The 16,401-nt window shown below is 50.3% G+C and overlaps 2 protein-coding genes across 12 annotated transcripts in view; one reads left to right on the forward strand and one right to left on the reverse strand.

Moving 5' to 3' along the window:
• Nucleotides 1-1,802, forward strand: part of LOC308181369 (tyrosine-protein phosphatase non-receptor type 11-like) — a 42,392-nt gene extending 40,590 nt beyond the window's left edge. For 6 of the 10 annotated variants that reach the window (XM_080564602.1, XM_080564603.1, XM_080564596.1 and 3 more), the window contains exon 16: nt 357-1,802. The gene's annotated coding sequence lies outside the window, so the exon portion shown is untranslated. The remainder of the gene's footprint in view (nt 1-356) is intronic. The other 4 variants (XM_080564604.1, XM_080564605.1, XM_080564600.1 and 1 more) reach the window with 1 other exon arrangement.
• Nucleotides 1,803-2,840: 1,038 nt separating this feature from the next.
• RNF223 (ring finger protein 223) lies at nt 2,841-15,441 on the reverse strand. Of its 2 annotated transcripts, XM_080564606.1 has the most exons (3): nt 7,521-15,441; nt 5,065-5,196; nt 2,841-4,730 (listed from the first exon to the last, which is right to left on the reverse strand). In XM_080564606.1, exons 2-3 carry the CDS (start codon nt 5,114-5,116, stop codon nt 3,883-3,885), a joined length of 900 nt encoding a protein of 299 aa, XP_080420732.1. In that variant the 5' UTR covers nt 5,117-5,196; nt 7,521-15,441; the 3' UTR covers nt 2,841-3,882. The 2 variants fall into 2 exon arrangements, with proteins under 2 accessions (XP_080420732.1, XP_080420733.1); XM_080564607.1 differs by lacking the exon at nt 5,065-5,196 and having other exon boundaries at nt 7,521-15,434.
• Between the last annotated feature and the right edge of the window lie 960 nt (nt 15,442-16,401).

The raw sequence follows: 16,401 nt of genomic DNA on the forward strand, positions 1-16,401 counted from the left end.
CGTCTGTTTACCTCGCCTCTGACCCCAGTCTTCAGCTCAGCACACGCACAGCTCCCTGTTCACATCAGGGAAGCCAAATGTGCTTTGATGAAACTTGACAGAGCCTAAAGATGCGGCTGTGGCCAGGGAGAAATGGGGTGATGAGCTCTCAATAGGGAAACATGCTCGTTTTAATAAAAAATACTGCCTGTACTGCAAGGGAGAGGTCTGCTTTTCAGACTCAGGGAGCTGGCAGGCACTGAAAACAAGTCGGAGAGACTTTGCATGCCGAGAGTGTCTCAGCTCTGTGCCATACCCATCCACTTCCCTTGGTTATAAACCCTGCCCTCTTTCTTCCTTCTTGTCTTGGCCTGCAGGATTTACAGTGTTTACGTCCACCCTTTCCACGTGCTGCAACTGCGGACAATGGTTTTTTGCCCTTTTTGCCTTCCCCTAGCACCTTGGATTCAGCAAGGAGTTAAGAAGCTGGCTGTAAGAAGCAAGCAGAGTCTGCGCCTTAAGGACATGCCTTGACCTAACTTATTCTCGAGAAGGATCTTCTCCCGGTCTCCCGTGTATCAGTAGGTTGATATTTATGTGGAAGTGCCTCTGGACATTCATTGGGCGTCAAGGCTCAGTTTTAATTTTTTTTTTTTTTTAATTTAAGATTCTTATTTTTTACATGCAAATTGTTAAAGGAATGGAAATGACTGTTTGCTTAGGAGCTTTCCCAGGGTTGCCCATGTAGGGCGTTAGAAAAGTATTAGTGCACTCGGATGTTTTCATTTAGGTCGATCATTTCCAAGCTAGAAGTGGTTTCTAGACTAATTCCCGGAGTAACTTCGCTGCCTGTGAAGGTGAGGAAGAGAGAGCACGGCCTGGCCCCGGGTGTACGTGCCTCTGATTCTCCTCCTCACGCTTCCTTTGGGTTGTCCCAGTTCTAGCTTTCTATGCAAGCCTGCCAACGCACACCGGGCAGTCCCTGCTGCCACCGTGCAGCAGGAGGGTGTGCGCGTGCCTGAGAGCCCGCAGAGCTCGGGGTCGGAGCAGAACTGGGGCCGGAGGGGGGCATCTCCACCCTGGTGCGGGTCTGAACGTTGAGCTACGGGAGATCCCACCTAGCTGAAGGGTGCTGAAGAGTAGGAAAGCAGCTTTGACTGTGCACTGTGCTTTTAGCCACCCCGAGCGAGTAACACGGCGTAGGATGCTAGACTTGAGCTGAACTTGTGGAGCTGGGCCCCTCTAAGCTTGACGCAGCTCTGCCGTTACCTTGCTGTATGAGCTCTTTTTTTCCCCCCTCGCAACTGTATGACGAGGCAAGTGCTGTGTCTGCTGAGTAGGGGTGCTGTAGGAGCGCTTGTGACTTGACCAGTGCCATGAAGACGTGTGTTATTGAGTGGAATATTCCAGCTCTGTTGATTAAGTCTTGACTTGTGACTCCCAGGGCCTCCTGCCGTTCCAGCCCTGAGGCCTGCAACTAGCCCTGCCAAAGAACCCCTTTTTGCGGGATACACCAGGGACTGAAAGTGCTCTCTCTGGGGAGTTTTGGGCCTGAGTGCCAGCGCCTGAAGCTCTGGAGCATGCGTGGGGATGATGCTGATGTCCTCCTAGGTGCCTGGACGAGGGCAGACGTGCAGCCCCCTGCGTGCTGGGGCACTGGTGCCCAGGGTGCTGGCTCCCAGCGCTGAGCAGAAGGGGTTGAACAAAAGCACAATGACATACCGTGGCTGTATTTTCCTGGCTGGTCTTCCTGGTCCCTCGTCACAGGGACGGGAGAACTGTTTATTTTTATTGCACTTTTAATAAATGTTGAATATTCTCAAGGCTTTTTATTTTTGATTTCTTTCTAAGTGGCTTGCTCTTTGGGAAAGTGATGGCGTGGCAATTAGTGTGGACGGTGGGGATGTCTCCTAACCCCAATGTTACTGCTTGGGGCCCTGTTTCCACTTGCTTTGATTCTTCCTTTTGACTATGCATGAGTGTGAGGTTCAGCTGCGTGTTAGCTAGACCTTCAGCCTTTCTTCCTCAGTAGGCGGTGCGAAGGGGAAGTGCAGAGGGACAGTCCCCGGAAGGATGCTGTGACAGACCGCTAGGAATAGCTGGAGCTGAGAGAACATCTCTGTGCTCAGTTTGCCACCACAACAGATTTTATGAGGCTGTTGAGCTGAAGATATTATTTCCCTCTCACCTGCCCTCAGGTCTCATCAGCGGGACTGCGCGCTAACCAAGATGTGCATGGCAAAGCACTTCTGCTACTTAGCATCAATTTGCTGGGCTTTCAAATGCACCTTGTGTGAAATGGAAGTGCCCTCTCTGCCTTAAGTCTGCTTTTTCCAGGAACACGTTTAAGATGGTGCTGTGAAGATAGCCTTACAGTAGCAAGCACTGGGGAACGGGCAGGGAGAAGCCCTCTCAAGCCCAGTGCCTCTGGTGGCTGCTACAGTGCCTGGGGGGGGTTCTGCAGTGTGGCTGGCACAGATAATGCCACCTGCAGCCCAACAGCACCGCTGCTGCAGATACAGCACCCCCAGCAGAAGTTTTGCATAGCAACAGACTTGGTTACTTCTGCTGTTGCTTTGGCCTTTTTTTTTTTATTTCAAACCAGATTTGCTGCAAAGTGAGACTGGAAACATCTTTCATCCAGCTGGGAAGAAGCAAAAGATGAGCAGCCTTGGCAGCGTCTCCTTTTTCAGGTTAAATCAGGGAAATACAGGGGCAGCCGCATCTGGGACAACACCGCCTTGATGGCAGTAAGTATGAACTTCCAGAGGTGCCAGACCCGGCACTGCTGAGTGGGCACCTCCAACTGCAAGTAAGAGGGGAAAATGTGGAGTAAATGCTACAAGTTGACACCTCGCATCGTAGAAAACAATTTAATACATACACGTATGGTACTTGCATACAATCCTGTCTTACATCCATGTGTTTGAATAAACAAGATTTAATTGTAAGCCGCCTTCTTCATGAAGACTTTTGTTAATCACTGTCGGAAAATCACCGCATTAAATAAAAATATCGTGTAAGCAACTGGCCCGTGTCTTAATACTGACACCTTTTGAGATTAGGAGGGTAAAGCTGTCAAAAGCTGGACCTTCTGTCATTTTGGCAATGATTTGCCTGGGAGAAGTGTGAGTGAAGCTCACCGAGGGGCAGCATCATGCTGGTGTGCCTAGCAGAGCTCACCCTGGGTGCACTCATCCTTCCAGGCAAGGGATGAGTGATTTTTAAGCACCTTCTTGGAGGAAAAAAATAAATAAATAAATGCTACTCTCTTCTGTTCACAATTTCAGCAGTGCCTCAGCTCGTCACGGTGGTAACAGCTCTGGTGAGCAGCAGGGATGGATCTATGTTTTGTCAGCAGGAGGCAGCATTTAACACCTCCAGCACCGAATACACAACTGAAATGTTTCAAGCATGTGGGATACGGCTGCTTTTCACCTGCCTGTACAACTCTGACATGTCTTTACTCTCCCAAACCCAGCTCCTCGCAGGAATAACCATGTAGATCCTTCGGTTTGCAAAAAGAAACAGCCCTTTATTCCCCAAGGGAGGTGGAAGGAACTACACCCACTGTCATCTGGTATCCAGCCAAGGCCCGTGCGCCACTCCGGGCGAGCAGTCCTAGAAGTGAATCTGTCGCCCACCGCACCTTTGCAACAGCTTTCGAGGCTCTGGTTCCCATGGAGAGTTGGCAGAAGGATGCTGACAGCTCCTGGGAGCATTTCTGGGCTGGAGACAGCTTGGCAGGCACGGGTTTCAGCAGAGCTCCTGGAATCGGGTGCCCGCACCCAAGCGTGGCCGCAGAACGAGCGTGGGGACCTCGGGGTGTGCAGGCACGGCGAGGGATGCTGTCGGGCAGCGAGCCCTGCTCCTGCCTCCCCAAAGTGCCTCCTCCATGGGCTGCTACTGGAAAGGGATCTGCGTGACAGCTGGGGCTGCCGTGGTGTGTTTCGGGGGGAGGTATTCCGGCCTGCTCATTGCCACAGTCCTGGTGAAGCAGCGGAGGTTCCCCGTCTTCAGGGCGCACTGCACCGGCCACAGGATGATGCAGAAGAGGATGATGATGAGCGCCGAGAGGAGGACGATGCGCTTCCAGTCGTCGCACATGTCGCAGCGGGACAGCCTCCCCGCCAGCCCCGTCGGGGGAGCCTCCGGGCTTTCCGGCTTGCTCATGGCAACGTCGATGGAGATGCACGAGTCTGGGTTCTCGGGGTCGTCGGACGACCGGCGGCAGCAGAGCTTGGTCCCTTCCATCCAGAGCACCTTCTCCTGCTGGAGCTCAGGGGGCAGCGTGGCAAGGAGCTCCTTGCTGGTCTCGAGAGCTGGGACGCCTTCCAGAGGGATGCTGGTCAGCTGGCGGCAGAAGGGGCAGGGGAGCTGGTCCTCGGGGTGGTTTGGGGGCAGCCCTTTGCTCAGGCGAGCCACGCACTCCAGGCAGAAAACGTGGGAGCATTGGAGCAGTTTGGGAGTCTTAAAGGTATTGTCGTAGGTGTTGAAGCAAATGGAACATTCAACGGGGGAGGTCGGCTTCGGGGAGGTTGGGTTTGGAGAGCCTGGCTTGTCGGTGGGGGACCTCGCTTTCCTCTTGCTGTCCCCTGGGGAGGTGATAACGATGGGGCTGATGGGGATGGGGGCTTCATTTGGAGACGCAGGGACGGGGCTGGTGGGCGAGTCCGGGGTGCTCGAGTGCCACAGCTGGGTGAAACACGACATGACGGAGCCCGGGGAGATAACGAGAGCCCTGGGAGACTCTGGAAGAGAAGGAAAAACACCATTTTAATTTTAAACAATGCGAAGACACCCATCACCAGCCCTATCCTTAACCCCGTAAGAGGACCGAAGAGCAAGTTCACGGCTTCTGCTGCATCCTGAGCCTGGAAGAGACCCCTGCTAGAGGCGAGAACAACACGCAGCCTGTTGGAAGCTGCATGCCCAAGGCGAACAACCTGCCAAGAAGCAAGCAAGCAGCAGAGCTCCACCGTCCAGCCAAAGCCTTTCCACCAGAATCCCCCTGGCAGTAGAGACGGCTGCAGTCCTTCCCCAAAGGTGCCTCGCTCTGGGCAGAGAAAACGCACAAAAACCTACCCCAGCCGGTGCTCCCCGACACCTGGGCAGGGAGGAGAGCAGAGGACTCCATGAGGTCGAGCAGGGACCTCACGATAGCAGTCTACTAGGCTGGGAGGCACTCAGATATTATGGTGGCAGCATGAGCAAGGCCTAAGAGACAGATAACACTATTCAGTTGGGGGGGCAGCGGAGGGGTGATGCTCTCAGTGCGCTCAGACGGAGCTTTGGGTGCTGGATTGTGGCTCTCTGAGCAAGGCACCACCCAGCGATGCTGTGCTGGCGATGCACAGCGGGATCTGAAGTCTTCCAGGCAGCAGCAGGACCGAAGGGAAGGGAAGAAATGTAATTTTGCAAGATTTGTCCCATCCTCTGTCACCGTGACGCAGCAAGAAAGGAACCGTTGGAGGAAATGGCCTCTGTGCCAGAGCGGGGGGAATTCTCTGGTGTTTCCTTGTTGCTCTATTTTCCCTAGGAAAGCGAATTTCTTCCCTGTCCTCAGCCCTGGGGGAGTGCCAGCACAGCCCAAGCCCTGCCGTGTGCTGCCATCTGCTTTCTGCTCTCCGGTGGTGTGCAAGCAGGGGCGCTGAGCCGAGCGGCTCACACGCCAGTTGCAGCAAATTGATTTACAACCGAGTTACTCCAGCCCTTGCAGCGACCTAAGTACTGCCTTGGATTCCAGTTATCTCCGACCAGAAACGCAGCGTTGCCTACGTTCTGCTATCAGATACGTGGCCTTTCAGATACCGAGCCTGAAAGCAAGTGTTTTCGCTGGAGGAAATTCGCAGCGAGGGCCGTGGTGCTGCCTGCCTGCCTGCCCGGGGAGCATTTTCTGGGGCTGTGTCACTGAACTGGCTGGGCTTGATTCTTTGTCACTGGTAAATCTCCCAAGACAAGTCAGAGACGTTCAGATTGCTGCTGTAATTACAGCTCTCCGGTCGATCCAGCCAAGGCTTAGCGACACAAGGCTGCACGCTGTGTCTTGAGCGAAAAAAAAAAAAAAAAAAAAGGCTAATTCAAGGCATCAGCAAGACTGCATATTCCTACCACGGCACAGAAATATCTCCGTTATGTAAGAAAGGAGGATTCTCACCTCTCCCATCACAGCTAGCGCTGCCAGAGCCAAACCAACTCTGTGTACCCAGACTACACCTATGGAAGAAAACTTTGCTTTAAGTTAAAGCCACTCTTCCCTTTTTTCCTTTTTCTCCTCTTCTAAATGAAGCCTCTCCTCAAGTTAAGTTTTAAGAATATTTGTGTTTTTCAACAGGTTGTAACATTTGTCCTAAATGTTTGGTTTTTGTTTTGTATTTTTGCCTTTTTTTTCCTTGCTGTGGCTCACCATGCATTATTTTTTTTCAGCCCAATCTGCCAGATTCTGATGAATCACAAATCCAAACCCTGGCTGGTGCGGAGACCCAGGAAAGCCTCTGCTTTGTTTGTTGTTGCTGTCTGGGTTTTTACTAAAATCTTCTGTTGTGCAGCACTCCATCCCCTGTGCCCGGGTCTGTGCAGGCCCTCGGCGTGGAGAAATTACGAGCAGCAAGCCTGAGAGCAGAAGGTAACCTCACAAAAAGGGAGCCTTTGCTTACACACACTGCAATTTCATACCCTAGTCGAAAAAGGTGCTCAGAGGGGATTTTTGCTAAGGCAGCATCCTGGCAGTAAACTTGGGGACGTTTGCTCCCCAGAGGCGCTCTTAAATGAAGACAGAAGCTTTTGCCCCTGCTTTTCCTTTGCTCAAGACGATCACGACACCACAAATATGTGCTGGTTTTGATAAATTTAGAACCTGCTCGTGTTTATCTTGGTGTTGTGAGTCAACTTGATGAGACACGGCACAGGCAGTTGGCTTAAACTGGGGAAAAACGAAGAGCAGGGGACAGCAGAGAGAGGGGAAGGCAGTGCAAAGCCATCCCTGGGAAGCCTGCCTCTTTTGTCTGTCGGTGTGGTGCTGTAGCACCGACGCTCAGAAAATTAACTTGGGTTTGGGCAGCAGCTAGCACAGGAGCCACGATTTCTCCTGGACACCACTTCTGTGCTACTAAATCCTGGTTTTCTTTTCAGCTGGGCTTATTTATTTTTTTTTTTTTTTAACTAGACGATCACATGAATATTTTAACACAAGGCAATATCTTTAACTGCTCAGGCTTCCATGTCACGCTGCTCTTCCTCAGCTGTTTACACCGCTGACAACCTGGGCTTGCCAGAAACTTTGGGAACACCACCCAAAAAAACCTAAACCATTCAGGACAGCCACGCTTGCTCAGCTTCAGACCCGAGTAAAGTACTTTCCACCTCTCAGCAAGTTCGAGAAAAACTTCTTCCCGTGCCATAAAACCAGACAAAAGAGACCACGCGGCTCGGAGCGTGGCCAGCCCCGTCCTGTAACGTAAACCCCGATGGTATCTCCAATTCAGAGCTACCGAGCAGACAGCAAGCCGAGAGGCGTACAGCGGATTAAAGGCTATAAATACCTGGTCGGAGGGCAGTTCAGAAGGAGAAAAGCATGTTCTGGGCTCTTGATTTCTACCCCTGAAGAGTCTTCTTTCCAGAGGACAGGCTTAGGCTCGGAGTCTTTTTATTTACAAGCCTTCTTCTGGCATTTGAGCTCCTGGCAGTTTTCCGATTTCTCTCCGAGCAGGGCAGGTCGGGCGAGAGCAGCGACCAACCCAGCTCCCTGCGCCCGAGTGGCCGCGCCGCTGCGATCCAAGTATCTTTTATACCTTCCTGCCTAGGGGTGACTTTACCTGCTCCACCTGCCTTTCCCAATTACCCCGAACCCGTCATTGGCTGCCAGGGCACTTCCACTCCGGGCCGGTTCCTGTGACAAACAGGGCAGGCAGGAATGCTCTCGATAAGGCGCCGCGGAGAGCGCGCTGGTGGCCAATGCCCCCGGGAAGTGCCGGGGAGAAATCTTTGTTTGTTCATCCTCTGTGCGCTGGGAAAGACCCTTCTTGCAAGTTCTTACAGCTCTTTGCCCGGTTCGGATGGTTTTTTTTTTTAGTTAATCTCTCCAGTTTTCAATGCCTTGGGATCCTGGACATGTTTTTCGTGGGGCAGCAAATCACCTGAAGAAAAGCTTCGGGACACCTAAAATCAGCAGTTATTTTCCTTGTGTTTCTTTACAAAGGACAAATAATTTGGAAATGCCTTAGATTAATAGCAGAAACACGATTCTGACAGTCAAATTTCTTGTGATTGGTAGGAAAAAAAAAAGGTTGCAATAGAAAAATCCAGTAGAAATTTAAATGCACAAAAGCTGTTTATAAACTAATTGAAGCACTCTGTACAGTTCCACGTCTGCTTTCAAGCTCCTATAGAATCGTTCAAAATAACACTCTGTGGATTCTGGCAGAGAAGGAATTTTATTCTTTGCAGCTTTTGGCAGTTATTGACAGAGAAATATTATTCAACGTGCAAAGCTTTTGTAGTTCAAAGGGCATCAGTTCACGATCCAGATAAATGAACCAACAAATTTATACCCGCGTGCAGATAAGGAAACAGATGTGGGGGCGAGGAGGAATGGACAAACCTTCAAAATTTAGCCTAGTTCCCATTTGTTGCAAATAATTCTTTGCTTTGTTCAATTTCTCAAAAAGCAATACAAGATTGTGTGTGGTTTTGGTTTTTTAAAATGTTGTCAGGAAGCCCTTTATGGATGAGAAACTTTGCTGTAAAATGCATGGAACTGTGTTTGTTTTTTGGGACAGAAACTGTCTAAATCCCTCAGTTTTTAGTGACGGTCAGAGACAACTCGCTTTGGCTTCTGAATTCCTCTACTCCAGGTCACACAGCTCAGCTCTAGCAAGCTGAAACCCTAAAGGAGGCCTTCAGGAATAAGAGAATGGTGAAAAGACTCGAGGTTTAAGCAAGCTTTAGGATTAAATCGAAGGTTACCTGATCCTCCCACAGCTGGAAGGACCTGGCCTAGGGCACGGTCCCTGCCGTGAGCTCCCACCGAGCTCCACGTGCAGACAAGTGCCTCAATGGAGAGGACAAATTAGGAGCAGCTTTCCCAGAACTGCATCAGTGGGGAACATCCCTCAGCAGGCTGTTTTGATAGCAGGGGAGATAGCAACAGCCCCCACAACTCAGCTGAGCGATGCTTCCCAGCGCCCCATCTATTTATACGGCTGCGCGGGGACGAGCGAGGCTGGGAGCAAACGGTGCGCGTGGCTGACAAAGCAGGATGTTGGATGAGTGGCTGCAAGGCAGGATTTAAGCGTCTTGCCCACTTAGTCACTTGCATGAGCACTTTGGTAAATTGAGCTCAAAATGAGCGATGTTTGGGTAACGTTGCCGCGCGCCTGGGGATGCTGCTTTGGGTAGCACGCTTTGGGCACGGCTGAGATCCTCTCCCCGTGCAGTCAGTGGAGCAACACCGATCTTTTTATGATCGGCAGAAAGATGAGCCACGCTCTGAAGTCAGCCACAAGCACACTTTAAGCCTTTCATCCGTTTAGTCAGCCCAGAAGATGGGGAACTGGGGCAGACGCTTGCCCTCAGCCTCCTCCCCCCCGTGTGGAGGCTCCGGCTGTGCAAGCGCTGCGTGCACCCAGGTTTAGCACCGCGCTGGGAGGATGATGATGATGATTAAGGGGTTGGCTTCCAAAAGCGAGTGGGAGGCTGTCCCGCTGTTATTTCTGTCTTCTGCTTGGAGGAAGATGCTGAGTGTGTCAGGAGCTGCAGCTGGGCTGGGGGGGGATCCAGGAGGACTGGGAGCAGCCAGCTGTGGGGGCACATCCCCGCACCTTGGCACTTCGAGATCCTATGGTGCTAAGCAGAAACAATTACTCTACACAGACCTCTATTCATTATTTCCAAAAATAAATTTAAAAACAGGGCTATAAGCCTTTTTTCATCATAATCTTTGCATTGTGTATTTGGGTGGGAACTGGCTCGCACAGGGCTGGTGGCAGTGGCCCCAGCCAGAGCCGTAACCATGCAGGACCCCACCTGCAGCAAATAACCCAGATTGAAACACTGAAGCCTTCAATTATTGCAGGCTGTCCACCATCACCTCTCATTTCCCCAGCATCAGCAGCCCTTGTCATCTCATCTAGGACTGCGGGTGAAGTGATGAGATCTTCTAAAGGGTATGTGCTTTTTTTTTTCCAGGGGCTTTAGGAAGGTTTGTAATGGAAAAGATTATTTCTAACAGCAGCTACCGGTTGGCTGGGGACGTGGCCATTTAAAAACCTGCAGGCTGGTCTCCTTAGTGTAAAAAGAAGTACGTATAGTACAGAGTAGTGAGAAGAGACTGCTGAGTGTGGTTTGAGCCAATTTTCTTGGCTTGTCTTTACCCCTGCTGCTGTTGCTCAAACATGAAACCCTTCATTCTCTGTGTAGTCCATCTCAGTAGATAAACTAAAGCCACTAAATAAAGACAGCTGGCAAAACAAAGAAAATAAATGAAAAAGCACCAAGCTGCCTCCAACCTCTCTCTCCCTCCCTCTAAGGCTAGCTAGTTTCTCAGTATCGTGTGCCACACGCCTGGGGATGCTTCCTTTTGCTTAGGTTTCAGATACTGCCTACAGCTCCTTCCCTTCATTAGGATACAGCCTAGGGCTGTATAGAGCCTGGAAGGGCTCTGGAAGGTCTTGCATGAGGAGAGGAGCCTGAAGGAGCAGCTGATGAAGAAGCACAAAAGCATCACGAGCCGGCCTGCTTGGCCTCAGCTTTCGCAGGACAAAACCAGGCGAGAACAAGCCCATCTAAAACAAACCCCCTTGTGCAGCGTGGAACAGGGTCCTGCACGGGGTTAAACACTTGCAGCAGGGCGATGCTGCTTCGGGTGTGTTTTCTATTAGCTCACGCACTTCTGTGCCTGCTCCCACGCTTCTGGAAGGCAGTGAAAACATTCCCCCCCCCCCCCCCCCAGCCTCTGAGGGTTTGGGCACGGGCCCAGCCCAGTAGCTGTGCTCTCCACCTTACGCTTTCATCTTAATCGGGGGGGTGAAGAAATGGTGAGAGCCAGTAGTGGGCTTTCCTGGCAATTTTTCGGCCTCAGGCTAGCATCTGTTTTTGATCCTCCAGTGTTTCTGAGAGTCAGAAGGCCTGACACTCCTGCAATTAATGCTCTGGAGCGGTAAACAGCATTACCAAGTGATGTTTCCCATGCTAACTCATGGGGCTCTTGTATTTGTCGGGCTCCACGTGCAGCTAGCTGCCGAGCCAGGTGTTGGCTGTGAAGCCTTATCATCCTCGCAGCAGTTTGTACCTGCGGCGAGACTGGGCTATTTAAATTCCAAAGCAGATATTGCGTACCGTCAGGAAAGAGCCTCCGTGAGTCATCAGCTAAGCTAGACGGGAACTCACCCTGGGACACTTCTAATATGATTATATTTTGCCCTGCCGTAGCTGTTTGTATCAGACAATCTCCAGACACTTTACAGACATAATGAGCTATGTAACTTCCACTAACTATGGTTATCGAGGACGTTATCTGACTTTATAGGAGGGGAAGTTTTGTGCTGCACAGGGAGGCAATGTTGAGAAATGCTCCGTGCAAGGAGCAAGGCCTGGGAAAGCTGTGCCCTGTAGCATGGCAGTGACCCCCAGAGCAGAGGGAGAAGGTTTTAAACAGGATTTGGAATGGGAAACACCACCAGAGTCATGCACTGCTGATAAACGTCCACTAAGGTAGCTTGACATGGATTTGGGGAGAAACTGTTCCTGTTAGAGCCATGGACTGAGCCCCTCAGGTGCCTCCTGCCCTATAAGCAATGCCCATCTTGTCTGACCCATCCAAACCCGAGTCCTGGGTCCTCAACACTTTACCTCATTCAAACTCCAGATCCACCTGGCGCCTACCTTAGCGCTGCCCTCCATTTCCTGTAGTCACCAGGAAAGCAGCACGATTAGATAATCATTACAAGGCACAGAGGCGATGCCGTAATTTTCCTGATACTCTGGAACTCGTGAGCGTGACTCTTCAGCAGCTTGAGGCTGCATGATTCAGCCACTCATGGCTGGCTTCTCAAATAGCAGGAATAGCATCCATTCCCTGCACATAAGGTCAGGTCTTTTTTTTTTTTTCCTAGTTCATTATTTCAGGAGTAAGTGACTTGGACCAATGGATACACCGTGGTTTATAAATCACTGGTGAGCTGTGATACCGAGCCTAGCAGACTGCTGGCTTCCCAAATTGTGCTGCTTCTACAGTGGTTTGCAAGGAAAGTTTGATATCACAGGCAGAGCTGCTCCAGATTTCACCAGTGTCTCCTGTTACATGCTACCATGGGCAGAAAACTGTATGCCCAGCTTACAAACACTGAGATTTCAACCTCTACAATTTTTACTTTTTTCTACAGCCACAAACCTGTGCAGCCCGTCTTGTACAGCAGAGAGGAATCACCTTACAATTTAGCAAAGTCTCCAGTATTTGCAAGAAGTGAGAGCTTCGTGGAACACTGCTGTGCATAAGCAGGCATAACAAATCTCAAAAGAACCATTAAAAAATAAAAAATAAAAATTAAACACAGCTGCATACACAAGTCCCTTTCCACAGAGAGTGTGTTGAGCCGCTTCTGAGGCTCTGCTAAGAAATACTGAATGATGGTATAGGATTGAGAACCACCATGGTATAGAGTTGAGTACCTAAAGAGGTGAATATACAAGGTTGTAGCTCAAGCTTTTCTTTTTTCTACCAGGACTTTTCCAGCCTAGAGCCTCAAACTGTTGTCTTTAAATTTGCTTATTAAATTTAATCAAATAGAGATATTTGATTAAAATACCTTCTTTTCGAAAGGATTATATTCATCAGCCTGGCAGATCTAACACGGCTCTTTGTGGAGCTTCTCACCTTTCTAGCAGGGCAGGTGGCTTTTCCAGGATGCCTGCTAATCAGGGACTGGCTCCGTGGACATCCTAACCCTGTGGCCACATTCATTAGCAAGAGGGGAAGGTCCTTGGCACTTCCAAAATCATGGACTAGAAGACCTTAGTGTTCCCAAGAACTGGAGTGCCAGCTCCCTTTGATGCTGTAAGTGGGTTTCAGATGGAGTACATGGCATCTGCGAGGGAACCACGGTAATCATCCTCCTGAAACAAAATGAGATGCTCTTCCCACGACCCAGCAAGGCGGCTGATGCTGTTGCAAGCATGAGCGCAGAGGCAGCTGCAGCTCCAACACGTTGCTGGTGAGGGAGACCATCGGCAGGACTAGAGGGGTGGCAGGAGCAGCATTAACAGGCTCTCCCCAACAAGTTATTAATTGCTCTCATGATCGTCTCACAGAGGTCATGTTCCTGCGGTTACTCACTTCCCGGCCCTGTGCAGTGACATGATGAATTTGGGAAATGGGGTGTGATGTCAGTGAGGAGGCGATGTCTGCAGGGACATCTTGCTTCCCCAGCAACTTTTCTTATGTAATGAGCTGCCTGTCCTCCACTGCCTAAATCCTCCCCGTCCATGTTGCCTAAATCCTCCCATTCTCCACTTAAACTCTGCTCGGCTTGACTTGCATCTATACGGCAGAACAGATGCTTCACCCCACAGTGGGTTTGTGTTCGCTCATCAGAGCACGTCCTACCAGGACGGAGGTGTTGGGCTGCTAATATATCTGACCAGCGATGTTTTCTGGTATGCCAGCCCTGAATTCCAGCACGTTGCTCCCCGTCAGACCACTACAGAAAGGATCTGATGGTGATGAGGGCCAGGCTCCTCCGCGGTGGCTGTGGTAAGCGCTCACACCCTGAGAGCTCTGTGCTAACACTGATGTTTTGGGTTTACAAACAGCACCGTATGGGTTGATCCCTTTTGCCTTCTTCAACCTGAAAGAGTCCACCAGCTTGAGGAGAGTCAAACATGCATCTTCCCAGCAATCTCCAACGACAAACATGAATCTAAGCCCTCTATTTCTCTGTCGTGTTCTCCCACTTCAGGATGAAGCAGCGATCTTCTTGCTCTCACCCCCACAGATGTAACCCCCAGTCCCTGTGTATGACCTGAGATGTCCACAGAGCTATCAAAGCGGGCAGAGTGGTGGACGTGGTAACCCCTAACTTCCAGCTGGGGGACAGACCGTCACACTTCGGTCCCAATGACACCACATTTCTGAGCAAGCACAGGACTCCACCTACTGTTTCCTTCCCTTTCCCATCCCAGAAGCTTAATGATAGCTCCCTGAGACGTATCATGGTCATAAAGCTCTGCAGGAGTGAAACGCCTCTAAAACCCCAGAGAGAAATTGTTCCTTCTCTGCCCTCTACCCACCCAACGCAGAAATGATGGGATGTGTCATCGCACACATCACTTCTGTATAAGGTGTCTGTGTTTGATTTGCACTCCTTCGGTATCTCAGCCATTGAAGGAGCTGATCTCCAAATGGTGGCTGAGTGTTTTTATGTGTGTGACACATCCGTAAGGGCCAGTACTTAACTCGGAAGGATTCACAGGCTTAGTTCTTGTAATTGTATTTGCAGTTGGATATTCGTTTGTGTTACTATCGTATGCAGTTAATCATTCAACTGCTTAAGGAAGTACAGGAGGAGTAGAGGATGATCTCCCAGGTACAAGATTGGTTCGAAGTACAGTAAGCAAAATATCTCAGTGCTTTTTCCATGCTGCAGAGAGCAGTTTGTACTTTGATCCCAAAGAATGCGGCGGGACAAGAATGCAAAACATGTCCTCATATGAATTTGTAAATCTAATAGTAGATGCGGAGATATATCCCAAGTCCCTGCGAGATAAGGCAAAGTGAACCGCAGTCTGCGTCGGCACAAGGGTAAAACGCCCTTCTAGTGCATCACAAATTGTCACTATTACGTGTATATAGAGACATAAACAAAAAATGTGGGGGTGTTCTTTGTGTCTTCACTAAAGTTTAATTTATACTTTTATCCCTGGGTCTGATTCTGCCCCCAAACTCTTTGTGACATCTGGATCTGGGCCGGCAAGGTACCCTTATGCTTTGCATTCCAGTGAGAGGTGCCAGCTCAGTTAAGGATCCAAAGGGAAAGAGCAATCGGGAGCGATGTCCTTTTAATACCTCTCCACCATGTTCCACATGCATATTTATTGTGCTATTTTGGCAAACTAGGACACCAGAGCGCTTTGCAGCTCTCTCCTCGGGCTCTTGATGTTCACCCTAGGGACTGGCAGAGAGCTGGTGTTTCACACTGTGACTAGGAGAACAAAACCAGGCGATATCTCACCAGATCCTCAGTGGATTCAAGTGGGTTTCACTCTGGAGCTCTCCAGTGTGCTCCTGGATGCTGAGGATCCAGGCCCGAGAGGAAGTAGGTTGGTACCTGAGCAGCCTTGGTGTCTCCTGCCCCCGGTGTGGCTGCACCTGCATGCACAGAGCAGCACAGATAAACGCTGCTCTCCTCCTGCTTACACCATCCTGCCTTGTTCTTTATTCGCCGTATGCTCTAAGCCATATGCCCCAAATCTCTCCTTTGCTCAGCACTTTGTACAGCATAGGGCATCGTCACCTTGCATTGCCAGCGTAACAACAATATTCCAATAATATTACAATATTACTGGGCAGGAACTCTGCCCAGCCATGGGCTCTGCCCCAGCACAGCACAAGCAGGGACTCAGAAAAGCACGGTGGGACTCAGCACCCTACAAACAATGGAAATGCAGAGTCCCTTGTGCAGGTGATAAAACACGGAGTACGTTGCAGTATTTGTATTCACAATGCAACCCATTTTCCGTCTGTCAGTGCAGATACTGACTCGACTTTACATATAAAATGTAAAGTATTTTTTTACGCTCACTTTCAAGCGTAACCCAGTGCCACACAACTGCTTACACCAACTTCGGCAGAAAATGAGGGTGCTCATCAGCTTCCAGGAACAGACCTTGGGCTCTAAGGAAAATTCAGCATATCGTGCCCTGCCTCTCATTCCGAGGAGAAAACTACCCGCAAACAGAGGAATGAAATCTTTTAAAGTTATAAAGAACTATAATTGCTGCGTATTCTCCAAAGAATACCCCCAGCTAGTTAGCAGGATGAAAGATTAAGTTCTAGATCGTGGGTCTGAGGGAGCAGTCCCCAGAGGCCTAGTTCTGAATTCACAGGCAGCGCTCAATTTTCAAGGCTGCCGTGTGGACACACGTTTCTTCAGATACTAAATGAACTGTATGCCCTAGAGATCCTTCCTATCGCTGCTCCATCTCTGTGAAAGACATCGGTGGAGCTATTTGAGCTCTCCTGCCTTGGTGAAGGGGAAATATCAGAATAGGGATGCTGAATGCTCTTAGGCCAGGGCAGGACCGGCCTCCAGCCTTCCCCACCTAATTCGTGCTGCAGGCTCCCGACCCCTCTGTCTGGGAATCCTTCCAGACCTAGAATTGGCCCCAAAAGGTGAGCACGAGGAGCCCCAACACCCCCACCTCCCCTTG

The sequence above is a fragment of the Anser brachyrhynchus genome, assembly GCF_964034855.1.
Source record: "Anser brachyrhynchus genome assembly, chromosome: 21".
Classification (NCBI taxonomy): Eukaryota; Metazoa; Chordata; class Aves; order Anseriformes; family Anatidae; genus Anser; species Anser brachyrhynchus.

Coding starts and splice junctions, on each gene's coding strand:
- RNF223 (XM_080564606.1), bottom strand. CDS start 5,116: ATGGAGTCCTCTGCTCTCCTCCCTGCCCAGGTGTCGGGGAGCACCGGC. Junction 4,731..5,064: donor GTCGGGGAGCACCGGCTGGG/GTAGGTTTTTGT, acceptor CTTCTCTTCCAG/AGTCTCCCAGGGCTCTCGTT.